The sequence below is a fragment of the Planococcus citri genome, chromosome 5 (genome assembly GCF_950023065.1).
Source record: "Planococcus citri chromosome 5, ihPlaCitr1.1, whole genome shotgun sequence".
Classification (NCBI taxonomy): domain Eukaryota; kingdom Metazoa; phylum Arthropoda; class Insecta; order Hemiptera; family Pseudococcidae; genus Planococcus; species Planococcus citri.
The window spans coordinates 58,758,998-58,774,051 of NC_088681.1; the positions used below are offsets into that span (position 1 = coordinate 58,758,998).

Below are 15,054 nucleotides of genomic sequence, written 5' to 3' on the forward strand. Positions count from 1 at the left end.
CGTTTCCTATGAGTCTGTGTTTGGGAGGAAAATACACAGCAGCTACGTTCATGAGTGTACCGTTCTGCTCCACTGCTACGTTGGTTGCTTGTAGGTGCTCTTCGCAAAAGTCAGCCATCAGATGGTGCCTGATACCCAACTTAATTACCACCGCTGCACCTGCATGAGCGCCTCCACTTGGATGAGGTGTGTGATATATTGCATACCCCCTGATTTTTGGGCAGTCTCTATTGGTAAAATGAGTTTCAGATATAAGAGCAATATCTATTTTAAATTGGTTTAAGAACACTTCAAGTTCATGTAGCCGATTTCTTAAACCATTGGCATTCCATTTTTGAAAGCCCAATTTTTAAATGCTTCGCTTTTTTTGGAATTATGATTTACAAATTGAAAAAAAATCTGAGCTACATGTTTTAAAGATTAGTACATAAATTTACAACCATGAAATTTTTATGATGGAATTTGCAAAAGCAAGGAGGCTTGGAGCTCCAAAATTTTGGTCAAAATGAAAAACATGTCAAATATGGTATGACATATTATTGGTGTCTTACACGACGTATCAACTTATTTTTATAATTAGGGCTCTGCAACGTCCCCACTACCCCCCCAATTTCCTCAAAATTGAAAACGGCATCTTTTCACACTCGTATGAATTTCCTCTTTCCAACGATTCCCCATTTGACCCCCCCCCCTTCCTTCACAATTCTGAAGTCTTTCCCTTTTCCTGGAAAATCTGAAAAATTGAGTTGGTGCGTTTTGTTCTAAAGCTTCCCAATTGTTGAATTTGGGCGCAATGGAGAAATATGCAATAGAACACGCGTTTGAATGGAAAAAAAATCAGTTCATCAGTTCGACGGACGATGGAATATTTCAGCATATAATTCATTGTTTCAAGTTAAATTCAGAATACAATGTTCAATTATGAAAACATACAATAATAAAAACTCGATGGTAGTTACGTATATTTGATACACAACAGAAATAACTCTGATTTTGATTAAATTGATTCAATGCATGGACTGAATTTCCATAGTTAGGTATGTATAGATGTTATGGGAAAACCCTGGAATCTGGACCAGAAAAGAAAAAACAATTCCTACCAAAGAAAAGTAAGAGCGGAAATCTTTCAAAAATCGCATTTAAACACTCATTAAAAACACTAACGAAAATCATCATTGAAAAATAATTCTTGTATTCTAATGTTTTTTTTTTTTTCAGAAATTTAGGCCAAAAATTTGTGGGTGGACCTGGTCTCCCCTTCTAACTACAACTCTACCCGAAAAAGATATACACGAAATTAAATTTGATCGTGTGTAGTGAAGATTAAATAAAAACTGACACTTTTTAAAATTTTGTTACGATCGGTGCCGAAATGGTATTTCCTGGCACATTTTGAACGGATTAACTAGTTTTTCTTTTAATTTTGACTAATTTATTCTAAATTAATTTGACCATTTCAGTTTTTCTTGAAATTTGTACTGGCCAAACTGGTTTCTCCCAAGAGCCATAGGAAAGACTGGTTCAGCTATGGTGAATCTAGTACAAGTTTGTCCGGATTTCGGGTTTGTCCTGTAACATACATGAGATTTTCGATTGGGCGAAAATTTCTTGATAACCTATTTGTACGTTGACAATATGACGTTTTGTCTTGTTATCAGGAACGGTTTTGAAACAGTTTTATACATAAGTCAGGACTACACTGGAATGAGGTCGTAGAACGGATATGCTGAGGCGGTTTAAAATCGTCTTGAATTTTTCTCTGTTTAAATTATAATTCAAAGATTAGATAATTATTGGTTAAACGATCATAAAATCATTGCAGCATAATGAGAATAATGTGTGCCCTTTTATGTATCCAGAATTTGGACTGGCTGCTACCACAGTCAAAGTTGATGGCAAATCGTGGATATTGGAGTGTAAATCGATTAAATTATTTTCCATTCCCAAATTCAATACAACAATGTATTTAGATTGCCGATAAGTTCTGCAATTGAAACGTGATCGTGAGATTTATTAACAAGATATACATTATGATGCCTATTTCTTTGTTGATGCAGTGATGATGCTTACCTGGTGAATGCCAGGACCCATTTCGACACAGCGTATAATTTCAGATCGCCGTATTTGAAAGTATCTGTTTTGCGAATTGAAACGAGATCTTTGAAGTAGCTCAAGAAGCTGTGAGGATGATTTTTCTGAGTTTCGACGTTTGTTAGCCAATAACTAGGATGTAATGGTACCCATGGTTTTTCACCAGAAGTGAAGCCTATAATCAATTACAAAATTGAAGGGTTGAATATAATAATGGAGGATTATCCGAATTACGAGTAGTATTACCTGCGTTGAATGAATCATCCCATTGCATCGGTAAACGGAAATGATCTCTTTCGACCCAGAGATTCTTGACGTGCTCTGGAGTATAATCGAATAACTCTTGACTTAATTCTTCTCCATAGTAAAGGGAGGCTGCTCCTGGTAGCATGGTGACTAGTGCCAGTAATACGGAATTATATTCTTTATTGAACCGATAGAAAATTCTTCCTTGGTCGTGATTGCCTAGCTATATATTGAGTAAGAAAAATTAACCTCTGTGAGTAAAGTTGGAATCAATACTAGTGTAAAAAAAAGTGAGTTGACATTGAAAATGTGTTTCATTTACTTACCGCCCAATTCTGTGCCGCACCTTCGGGTAATTTATCAATCCAACTGCTCAAATGATCGATCATTTGTCGAGCATCTAAGTACTTTTTGAGCGTTGTGATTTGGAAATTGAATGTGAAATGTGATGATGGTTTCTCCTTCGTTCCATAATATTTCATCATGACATCTATCGTACCATAAGATTCGGTCAACATGGCACTAAAACAAAGTTCACATCAACAACCACATTCCTCATTCGCTTCCTATCACAGGATGATTTAAAAAATTTGAAAGTATTATTTCACGTACGTTTCGCGTTCTTTTTTATTTTTCTTATCGTATTGTCGAAGAAATAGGTATATTTCGTTGAGGAATGGGAAGTTATCTGGATGATGAAATCGTCGACTACTTCTTTCTTCAGCCCCTGCTACGATTTTGGCGAATTCGTTCCCATAATACTCCTCTCGAAGTAGCGGATCTTCCATGAAAAATGGAGGAGCATCTATTCGAAAAGCTGTCACACCTTTATCCAGCCAGAATTTCATCAGTGCCTAAAGGATTGAAAAATTGGTTAGAAAATTTCGGAAATTTTCAATTTGGTCGAGTATAAATGGCTACTACGATGTAGGTCTAGGTACCATATATTTATACTTACATGTGTATAATGGAATTTTTTCTCGCATCCGTTGAAAAAGTTGAAAAAACCCTTTCACTCAATGAAATGAACTCGTCACAAAAAAATCGAAATTCGAAAAAATAAAAAAATAAACGAATTTTAATTTTTTTGCTGTAAGTGTAATTTTTATCAACTTTTTCGTGAAAGAAGCCAGAAAGAGGTCAAAATAAGACAACCGAATGAATTTAAACTTTTTTTGTTGTTTGGAATTGAAAATTGAAATTTTTCGAATTTTGATTTTTTGTGATGAGTTCATTTCATCGAGTGAAAGGGGTTTTCAACTTTTTCAATGGGTACGTTAAAATAGGGGTCATATGGGTCAACTTCACCAATCACAACTTTTTTTCGTGTTTTAAATCAAATAATCGCATTTTTTTCGCAAACTTTCAACTTTTTTAAATCGACTTTACGGAATAACGCCATCCCAATTTTTTAATGTTGTTCAGCATGAAAAGTTGCCCAATGCTCATAATGTATTTTTTTCAGAATTTTTGAGAGTTGGAACGATATGAAAACTACATTTTGAAACTTTTCGAGCTAATTGTTTGTACGAAAAAAAGTGACAACGCTAATTTGTATGATATCACCAAAAAGCTTTTCAAAACCCCTAACTATTGGGAAAAGTTCCATTTTGGTAGGTATCGCGGTTATCGAGTAATCCACTGCTTAAATAGACGATATTTCAAGTTCACTGAAAACATTGACACCCCTTGGCAGCCTTTAAAACCGGGCTAGATCGAGGGCTGCGATTTGCGCCATTGGTCATCCCTTTGGAAAGTCTTTCCACAGGAAAATTTTCAAAAAAATCGCCGACCCCCCCCCCCCAAACACTTCTTGGTCGAATTGACGTGGAATGACCCGTCAGGTAAAGATGTCGTGCTAGGAAGCCCACTTCCCTCTCACTCCCCCCCCCCCCCCCCATCTCAGAATATATTAAAAATGCGAAAAATCGAAAATTTTTACATTTTTTTCACATTGTACTTAATCCTTATTAGATTTGGTCCATTTTCATTAGAAATTCAAAACTTTTGATCTCTCTATACCCGACGAAAAAGTAAAATTTGTCCCCTTCCTCAGAAAGTGAAAAAAAATTGAATATTTCTACATTTTTTCCTTCTAAATTTTATTCCTCGGATTTGGTCGATCTTTGTCAGAAAAGCAGCATATGTCAGACTTTTAAAAACTTGAAATGAAAATTCATCTCCAACAAGAAAAAATCGTTTAAAATCCCCTTCAATCAATAAGATTTCATTTTTAGGTTTAAAGCAAAAAACATACCCATTACTTGAAACTCTCCTCTCAGAGGATTTTTTTCCACTTAGGAGATCTCTATTGTAGGTGGCCGACATTGTTGGGGGGGGGGGAGAGACTGAGGGAAAGTTTTTCTTGAAGAAAGAATTATCTATAAGTAGGTACCTATTTTGCTGAAATATGGAAAATTGTTTAATTCCTAATTTGTGCTTACGGACGTTAATTTTTCATATTTTTCAGTTTTGGGGGTTTTGTAAAAGAGGACCAGCATCATTTGGAGGACCACAGGATATTTTTCTTGAAAAAGTGGTTATCTGCTCAGAAATGAAACGTTTTCAAAAAATTCGAACAGATATGAATTTCTCATTTTTTTGTTGATTTTTTTTCACTTTGAGAGGCTTTATGTAAAGGGAACCAGCATGGTTTGGGTGACCGGGAGAAAGGTTTTATTGAAAAAATGCTAATTCAGAAAGAATTCCTCATAAAAAAATTTCCAACATCAATGTTTCATATTTTTTTATTTTTCCTAAATTTTGGGGGGCTCTATACAAGAGAGCCAAGGTATTTTCTTTAAAAATGGAATATGTAGAACAATTGTGATGCGGAAATGAGATTTAAAAAAAAAAGTTTACCTGATTTTGATTTATTCTCGTTTTTTGTTCTGATGCAGAAACAAAGAATTTTTTCACAGATAGGAGGAAAATAGAAAAAAGGGAATTATTTTCTTACCCAATGTAACACATTGGGGGGGGGGCTAGAGGTGGAAAATTTCAAATTACTAAAATAAGGTACACCCGAGATTAGCTACGTACTTGTAATTCTTTCTTGACATTTTCATTGCGTAAATTGAAATCTGGTTGTTTTGCAAGAAATTGATGGAAATAATACTGTTGTCTGTGCTCGTTCCAAGTCCATCCTGTACAGGGTTTGGTGAAATTGAAAATGCTCACCTGTAATATTTCCACAATGAATCGAGGTAGATTTTGCGTTTTTCTTATTAAAAAAAAAAAAAAATTATTTCTATCTATGGTTTGGAAAACTTACCCAATTATTCGGCGGAATAGGTTTACCATCTTCGGTGTATCCTTTTGGATCAACCCAAACGTAGTAATCTTTATACGGTTCTATTTTTTGTATCGATTTTTGAAACCATTCGTGCTCATCGCTGCTGTGGTTGATCACCAAATCCATTACGAAGTTCAGATCTATTCATCGAAGCACATTGAACAATTAAAACTCGATCGATTTCGTAACCATGTAACCCAATCAAGTACCACATTTTACCTCGTTTCTTCATTTCTTTCAAAAATTCTTCGAAATCCGCCATTGTTCCGTAAAGAGGATCGATTCCATAGAAATCTGTAATATCGTAACCTCCGTCAGCTCCCGAAGAAGTATAAAATGGTGTCACCCAAATCGTATCCACTCCAAGATCTTCGAAATAGTCCAGTTTCGACGTTAATCCTTTAAAGTCTCCGATTCCATCGCCGTCACTGTCTTTGAAAGATTTTAAAAATACTTCGTATATTGTGGCATATTTCCACCATGTTCTATCCAAAGCTGCGGAACCGCATATTACGAATAATAATGAACTTAGAATTTGCACGAATTTCATTTCGAAACGATCACTTTGAAAATTTCTTCCACGTAACTTGCAAAGATTCCAGACTCGAATGTGCCCGTTCAGTTGATTTTTACTGGTTTATATGTATTTCAAATTGTGTATCACAAAATACAAATAAGCTAAGTATCATCGTGGTTTTATCATTAATGATGTCAAGAGCTGCTTTGCAGACGAAATATTAGGTAATCTTTTTTTATAAATCCATGATTCGATCATTGATTTGTGCAAGTAATGGTCCATTTTGAACTGGAGTGGGTTCTTCACTCGTTTTATCAATACGTCAAATACACAAATGTCTGCATATTTCAAATACGTGGAGTGTTTTTATTTGATTAGGTAGTACATGAAACACTCGAAAAATTTCCGAGAAAGGTTGTTATTGTCGTCCTACTTGTAAGATTTTAATAAGTATACTACTTGTTGTAGTTGAGTGAAATCTTATCTAGTCGAATAGGTGTGTGTTGCTTTTTCAAAATAAGTAGGACTTTTTTCAATTTTTGTGATTTTATATTATTTTGATAATTTTTTTTTCATAATTTTTTTCAGTTTTTTGCGTGTTTATTTGTACATTTATGAATGCTTCTGGATGAAATTTTTTAAAGATTTTTTTTTTTTAAAGATGTGTTGTTATTAAAATACTGATCCAGAAAGATATTCGACGACGAAGTTACGGGTTGCATTTACATCTCCATGATACACAATAATGACGTTTCACGTTCACGTTTTCTATTTGAAATTCAATAATCGGTGTTGGTAAATTTCGACTGTCCAATGGGTTGCATTTACTCTTCAACGATCCGCAATAATGACATTTTACATCCATATTTTCGGTTTCAAATTCAATTATCAGTTCTGGTAAATTTTGAATATCCCCGAGATACTTGAGCGCCTTGATCCTTTTTTTCTCGTTGAATGCACATTTCTTTGGATTATTGGGTTCGGTATTTGATGCTGTGTTGAATTTGGACGAGGCGGAGACTGGAATTAAAACATCGTAATGTCCCGTATCGTATGGTCCGGAATATTTGAGAAATATTGATTTTGGACCTCTGCCGTATGTCTTTGAATTTTCTGATTTACGATGCGATATATGAACGCTGTATTGAGGATTCATCTTGACGAAAGCTGTGAGCTCTGTTTCACCTCCAAAAACGCCACCAGAGCTCATATGCGTAACGTAATCTTGTTTCTTTGTGACTTTTATGCTATACGACGAGTCTCCAATGATGTACGGTTCGAAGTCGGTCCAATTTTCAACGATATATTGGACAATTTCAGTCCTCATTTTGCGATGGTATTTTTCATGTCCGTGATGACTGAGAGACAAGCATCGAAATAAACAGTTCCCGTCACGTCTGATTTTATTCAATTTTTTGTACATTTTCTTCTCGATCCTGAAAATACATACGAGGAGGATTATATATTGACGTCTATGTAATTATTTTTCGAATTTTATTATCAATTTTATGATAATGTTGCGAAATTGCGTTCTCTGAATGGGGTAGAAAATGCATGATGAAAGGCAGAGTAGGTAGATTTTTAAAAACACGTGATTTTAGAGCAAATTCTTTCAAACAAAGGATCTCAACTGGCAGAAAAACGTTTCAATTGGACCTCATCCATGGCCCCCGAAATTTTTTTTGGGCAATTACCCATGGGAGGAGGTTCTGGAAGCTATGGGTGACTTCAATTCAAAAAATTAAGGCTATATTCGTGTTCAGCGATATCGAAAACATACTACCTATTTCATGTGTCACCCGAGGTTACTCTCTTTGGGAAAGTGCTGAGGGCCGTGGATGGGGTCCAATTAAAAATCTGACGTCATATTCGGTTTCAGCGTCGCCAAAAACATACTATTTCATGTGTCGCACGAACAGCCCCCTTTTTTGAATTTTTACCTCATTGGGAGAGGTGTTGGGGGCCGAGAGTGGAGTCCAATCAGAAATCTGACGTCATATTCGTGTTCAACGTTACCAAAAACATATAATTCGATATGTCACATGCCCCAGGTTTCTTTTTGAAAGTTTTGCCCAAATTTGGGGGAGGGGGTGCTTCGCTGCCCCTAAATCGGAATTTGTGAATAGCGACTCTCAAAAACGTCATTTTCATTTATAAATTACAAAGTTATAAACAATACTCCAGAAATTACTTCAATAGCTGAGGCGTAGGTACCATATTAACCTTATACAGGTGAGGGGGGTGTTGGTTTTGGTCGAATTTGACTATGGCACACCCGAGATGCGATTTTGGGTAAGCTATATGTTGTTCTAGGATCAATACTGCATCTAAAAAATATTTCTCAGAAAGTGTGCCGGAAGGACTTGGGGGTAAGGGGGACCTCAAAAAATTGAATCGAAATTTTGTTGGGGAAAAGTGGGGAAGGGGGCTGTTGATTTTTTTGGGAAAAGCCCTTATGCTTACGTACACTTTGGTTCAAGTTTGAAAAAAATCGGCCGAGTCAATCCTAAGAAAAAAATTAAAAACCATTTTCGATTTTTGAGGAATTACTCAAGAACCAGCACTCAGAGTTGAGGTCCAAAACTTGGGGAAAATACTTATCTTGGGGGGTACCTATACATCACATATGTTTCACTTCCGAAGGTTTTGGGGGCCGCTCGGCCATACTTATCTGCCTTAGTCCAAACAGCTTTCTAAGACAATTTGGTAAAATTTTGATTCCTTCCACTTTTTTGGCCCAAATTTTATTTTGATTTGAACGTGTAACTAGACTAGATCAAAAGAATCCCTGTAATCAAAATTTCAGCTAGAAAAGTTCATTTTTGGAGAATTTTTAAAAAATTGAAAAGTTTAAAAAACCTGTTTCTTGAAGTGGGGCCATTGGGGAGGTGCTATCAAAATCAAATTTTGTAAAAATGAAAAGAAATCGAGTGATATGTTAAAATATAGGTTTTTTGGGTCGAGAAACACGAATCTGAGGTCATTTTCTCCCTCAGACACTTTGGAGGCTCTTGAGTAAGTGCTACCAAAATCAAATTTTGTAAAAATGAAAAGAAATCGAGTGATACGTCAAAATGTAGGTTTTTTGGGTCGAGAAACACGAATCTGAAGTCATTTTTTCGCTCAGCCTTTAGGGGAGGTGCTACCGAACTCAAATTTTGAAAAAATCACAAAAATTTTGAGTAGTGTATCAAAATTTAGAGGTTTTTTTTTTGGGGGGGGGGGGGGTTATTTATTAGTTTTTCAATCATTCGACCCGATATCGTCGGTTATTTTATATCATAACTAGAAAAATCGCTCCTAGTCGCAAAGTAATTAACCACACTCAAATTCTACTCACTTTAACACGCATTTTTTCGCAATCGCGGTTTTGAAGCGAGCTGTATAAAAGAACGTAAGTCTTATTCACTTACAATTATTTCGCGTTAATTTAGTTAAAATGTAGTCACTCGATTTTTTTCATTTTTACAAAATTCCATTTTGGTAGCACCTCTCCAAGGGCCCCGAGGAGTCTGAGGTAAAAAAGGACCACAGATTAGTGTTTCTCGACCCCAAAAAACCTATATTTTGACATATCACTCGATTTTTTTCATTTTTACAACATTTGATTTTGGTAGCACCCCCCCCCCCAAGGCCCTCAATGGGTCTGAGGGAGAAAAGGACCACAGATTAGTGTTTCTTGACCCAAAAAACCTATATTTAGACATATCACTCGATTTTTTTCATTTTTACAAAATTTGATTTTGGTAGCACCTCCCCAAGGGCCCCCAAAGAGTCTGAGGGAGAAAAGGACCTCAGATTCGTGTTTCTCGACCCAAAGAACCTATATTTTGACGTATCACTCGATTTTTTCATTTTTACAAAATTTGATTTTGGTAGCACCTCCCCAAGGGCCCCCGAAGGGTCTGAGGGAGAAAAGGACCTCAAATTCGTGTTTCTCGACCCAAAGAAGCTATATTTTGACATATCACTCGATTTTTTCATTCTTACAAAATTTGATTTTGGTAGCACCTCCCCAAGGGCCCTCAAAGGGTCTGAGGGAAAAAAGGACTTCATATTCCTATTCGTGTTTCTCGATCCAAAAAACCTACATTTTGACATATCACTCAATTTTTTTCATTTTTACAAAATTTGATTTCGGTAGCACCCCCTCCCCTTCTCCCAAGGGGTCTAGCGAAAAAAAGGCCATCGGATTCGAATTCCTCGTTGAAAATTACCACGAAATCACAATTTTCAACTCTTGATTTTAAAATAAACAATGTGTTTTAAAATGTAAGTTTTCAGGTGTGCTGATTCTGAATTCATGGTATCAGTTGGAAACCTGAATTCAAAATTCAGCCCTTCAAGAAATAAGAATCCCACAGAAAATGTTCTGACCCAAAATTTTTAAAAATTTGGTATCGTAGTGCAATTTTTCGAGGGTAGAAGTGAAATATATTCGACGTCCGCCATATTTGTTTCAATGTAATAATTGTAAACAAACATCTGATAACAATGATAACGATTAAAATACTCAAATTTTACCGGCCTTTTTTTACGTGTTTTCGTTTTGATTGGAAATGTTTTTTGAAAGAAGATTTTCTTTTCAAAATCGAGGAGAGTTACGATGATGTCAGATAGAAGGTTAGTGAAATGAATTACTTACTAGAAAACTTTCAACTTATCGACTTGAAACTTGTACAGAGTTTTTACTACCTACGTACAATACAATGTTAAGCTTTCAATACTTACGTAGGTACGTAATACTTTACATTATTGATAAAACATGTTTCATTGATTATAAAATTAAACGGAATCTCTTTCAAAATGATAAACTTCGCGATTAGTGTGAATTAAACGTTTCTATTTAGGTATCTATTACTGTTATAAAAAATGTATGTAATTAAAACAAGAACTCACATTTCTGGCTGGTGTGAAATTATGCCGAAATGGATAGTCACGGTCCACGTAGACGTTCAGCTTTTAACAACGAATTAAAATCAAAATCAAAGAAAATTAAATAAACGACTGAGCTTGAACTTCGCGAAACATCTTCTCATCGTCTAATATCAATCAGTTATCAGCGTTATCAGATGTCTAGCTGTTTACAAAGTATCCAACTGAAATTGGCGCGATAATTAGTAAACGAAGGGAAAAATTCCCTTTTAGTTCAAACTGAAAATTCAATTTCACTTTTTTTGAAAAAATCTTCTCTTCAACGTTTTGGAAAATGGTTTCAAATTTATTTTTAAAAAATTCTAGTATTTAATTTAGTCAATTATTTTATCAATTTTGTACGGTTTTAATCATCATTTTGTAGTTGAGAACTTTTTATCCCTTGTTCGGTTTCGTTTTTCTTATCAACCCCATTTTACAAACAATGAATGAAAATGTCGTACGTCGATTATGCCTATTTATATGAGTACTCTAGTTAAGGTAGTTTTGAAAATAATTTTATAGTTTTATTTCTATAGGTAAATAAGGAACTAGTAATAAAATTAAATCAACGTCAAATTTAGCAAGTTGAAAAAAAAAATCAATGACACAAAACATCAAAAATGTTTATATTACTCGACCAATTATAATTTATAGAGTTGAAACGTTTGCGAAAAAAATTAGAGCAACATTATTACGTAAGTATTAGAATTCTGATTTTGGTCTTTGACTCAAAACTATGATTTTTTTCCTCATCTGTAACTGGCATAAAACAGAATTTTTGAGCTTCAGGTTCCGATTTTTGATCGAAATTCCTTCCCCTGAGGATTTCAAAACTTTAAAATTATAATCACGAATGTGTTGTTTGTCAAAAAATATTGTGACTTTTTAATTTTAATGATTTTTTTTCCAAAATTGAAATTTCCTGCTTGTTTGAATTACGACGTATTCAGTTTTGTCAGTAGAGTCGGGAGGAGGAGTGATAAGGGATTGAAAAACGGGTTAAATGATGAGGGTGAAGAAAGGGGTATATTTTTAGAACTTGCCCCGCCTTCTTTGAACACTTGAGTGCACTTTGTTTCACCCCACCTCTTGAATAAATCTTGGAAAATTTTGACCCAGAAATGATTTGGTAGATTTTATCAAAAAAGCACCTACGATTTTCTTTACAAATAATGCTACAGAAAAATGACATTTGAATTATGAAATTACGAGTTATAGGGTAGACCAAACGCATGATTTATCTTACCTCATTTTGCACCGGTTGTTTTTTATTTCCTCTAAGCAAACTTCACAAACTCGCGATAAGTAGGTAAATTCATTGACTTCGGATCGAAACTACACAAACTCAACATCACTTTACGAATGAGATGATTAGAAGAAACTCGTATTTTACTCGTCTATCTTTCATCGTCTGTTTTAGTCGTTAGTCGTTGATGTGACTGTGAGTTTCTGAGGAGGATTTACAGGGAAGCAAAAAAAGAGACGGCGGTTATTTTGTCTATCGGTCCTCTTGTTATTGTATTGTATTTCAAAATACATCGTCTATTAACATTCCTTAAGACGACGTACTGACTCGTTCACTTGGGTAAAAAAAAAAAGTATCTTATAGGGAGCAAGTAAAATAGGTAAACTAATAAATCAAGAGATTTCTAAAAATGTCATTTTATGCTGCTTTGGAAAAAAAATGTCTCTTTTCATCAAGAAATTGACGAACCAATTTCCTAGAAATTTGGTTTAAGGATGTACACGCCTGAAATGCGTTTAGGGAGTCGAATTGGTTCATGTTTGAGTCTAATGCGAGACATGAGCAGTAAACGCGGTTATTGTACAGCATCCCTGTGGTGCGGTGTGCAGGAGAAATACCAGATCTCACCACGTAACCGGTTTTTCCTATATCGTCGGCACTTATTGATTGACAGCTTTGTCTGTGAGGGTATTTATTTTAGAGAAGTTGTGCGCTTTTTTTATTTTTGTCATTTCTTTGTTATTGCGAATGCTTTAAAAAAAAATAAAAAATGGTGTTATTATTTTGTTGGAAAAAATTAAGGTTTAATCGGGTACTGACTTTAAGTAGGAGGAGGTACCTATTTGAAGATTTGGTTTTAGACTGAAAAAAGGGAACACTCGACAATAATTGAGAAAAATATTTTCAGTGGACCCAACTCCTGTTTGGAAAAATGAAGGACTTTATTCCTGGGTTGAAGACGAATCGAAATCTCGGAATTGGATCAAAAATGTGTGATTTGATTTGACTCGTAATTCTAAGTATTTTTTCAGTCCCGATTCATGATCCGTGATTCGAATAAATTTCTGAGTTGTGATTCGTAGTTTGAGAAAATTTTGAGCCATGAATAACGTTTGCATATTATTTTTTCGTTTCTCGTTTTCTTCAACTAACAGCGATACTTTTGTTTTTTTTTCAACATTTTACTCGAATTTGGAGATACTGCCAAAAAGTCTTGTGTATTTATCAACCAGTTGCAAAAGAGGCCTGTTTTTTCCTCAATCACTGCAAAAAAGTACTATATTTTGCTAAAATTTCTGTAAACGCCTTCAGCAGGCATAAAATTTGGTCACCTAAAAAAATGACTAAGTCACTTATTTCACTTGCAAGTCACTTTTGTCACTATTTCAGCGAAAATGGCCAAAAAAAAGTGGCATTGATCACTTTTTTGAAAGATTTGTCGTGTAAAAAAAAAAGTGCAAAATTTTAGGAAATGATCAATATTTTTCATGAAAATCCTTCAGAACCATCATTAAAAAAAAATTAAAAATCAATTGTAAGCCGATATTTTCTAAACCGTACCAAAGTAGATTGAAAGATCAGGCAAAAATTTATCCCCCGACAGAATTTTAAGTGCTAAAAGTGCCTTTTTCGAATTTTGGTGAATTTTTGAAAATCAAATTTAGGCCAAAAATGAAGGAAAAAATTATTTTACCAAATTGACAAAGAAAGCTGAGATTTGGGATATACCCTATTTTCGACAAGCCAATTCGATTGGAAATTGTCTCAATCCGTGTTAAGCAGTTCTGGAGCCTCCGGCAGATTTTTGAAACTTGAAATTCCCACAACATTTTATCAAATGGAGTTAGCAAGCAGAAATTTACTTCGCAAACTAATTTCAATATACGATATGAAGTCGACTGCAAACTGCATGGTGGTTTCAAATAGTTCTGAAGCTTCCAGCTACTTTTCGGAAATTTCAATTTTGCAAAAAACGCCCTATAACCTTTCAAAAAGTCGCTGGAGGCTCCAAAACGACTTAAAATCCACCTGCAGTCGACTTCGTAGCGTATTGAAATTAGTTTACAGAATAAATTTCGGCTTTCCATCTCCATTTGATGCAATTTTGGGAAATTTCAAGTTTCAAAAATCTACTGGAGGCTTTAGTAATTTTCAAAAAGTCGCTGGAGGCTCCAAAACGACTTGAAATCCAACTGCAGTCGACTTCGTAGCGTATTGAAATTCGTTTGCAGAATGAATTTCGGCTTTCCAACTCACTTTGATGAAATCTTGGGGGAATTTCGATTTTCAAAAATCTACTGGAAGCTTCAGAACTGCTCAAAACGGGTTGAAACAGCTTCCAATCGATTTGGCGTGTCGAAAATAGGGTATATCCCAAATTTCAATTTTCTTGATCAATTTGGTAAAATTTTGATTTTTTCCCTCATTTTTAGCCTAAATTTGATTTTCAAAAATTCACCAAAAATCGAAAAACGCACTTTAGCACTTGAAATTTTGACAGGTGATAAACTTTTGCCTGATCTTTCGATCTGCTTTTGTACGGTTTGAAAAATTTTGTGCAAGTCCTACGTGTTGGAACGCAAAATCTGCGATTTTGGCTGACCTGTCAGTCAAAATGGCCGCCATTTTGGAAGTAGGGCCACTTTTTTTTGAGTACAAGGGCTAGAAATGTTCCTTAGGACTCCCCCTTTAAGAAAAAAGATGTCCCGGAGGATCGCGGGGGGATGGGGGGTGCAATATATC

General features: G+C 35.1%; 1 protein-coding gene across 2 annotated transcripts; it reads right to left on the minus strand.

Annotated features, from left to right (window-relative positions):
- Nucleotides 1-942: 942 nt before the first annotated feature.
- LOC135846223 (maltase A1-like) lies at nucleotides 943-12,487 on the minus strand. Of its 2 annotated transcripts, none has more exons than XM_065365200.1 (10): nucleotides 12,313-12,487; nucleotides 5,852-7,585; nucleotides 5,612-5,772; nucleotides 5,380-5,517; nucleotides 2,950-3,191; nucleotides 2,664-2,859; nucleotides 2,338-2,560; nucleotides 2,071-2,266; nucleotides 1,844-1,984; nucleotides 943-1,759 (listed from the first exon to the last, which is right to left on the minus strand). In XM_065365200.1, the coding sequence occupies exons 2-10, from the start codon at nucleotides 6,180-6,182 to the stop codon at nucleotides 1,678-1,680; spliced, it is 1,710 nt and encodes a 569-aa protein (XP_065221272.1). In that variant the 5' UTR covers nucleotides 6,183-7,585; nucleotides 12,313-12,487; the 3' UTR covers nucleotides 943-1,677. The 2 variants fall into 2 exon arrangements, with proteins under 2 accessions (XP_065221272.1, XP_065221271.1); XM_065365199.1 differs by lacking the exon at nucleotides 12,313-12,487 and adding an exon at nucleotides 11,049-11,209.
- Nucleotides 12,488-15,054: the final 2,567 nt, after the last annotated feature.

Bases quoted from the DNA above. Each gene is read 5' to 3' on its own strand.
- LOC135846223 (XM_065365200.1), bottom strand. From the start codon at position 6,182: ATGAAATTCGTGCAAATTCTAAGTTCATTATTATTCGTAATATGCGGT. The intron at 2,860-2,949 runs GTACGTGAAATA...ACTTTGTTTTAG, and splicing joins AATAAAAAAGAACGCGAAAC to TGCCATGTTGACCGAATCTT. The intron at 1,985-2,070 runs GTAAGCATCATC...TTTCAATTGCAG, and splicing joins TGGGTCCTGGCATTCACCAG to AACTTATCGGCAATCTAAAT.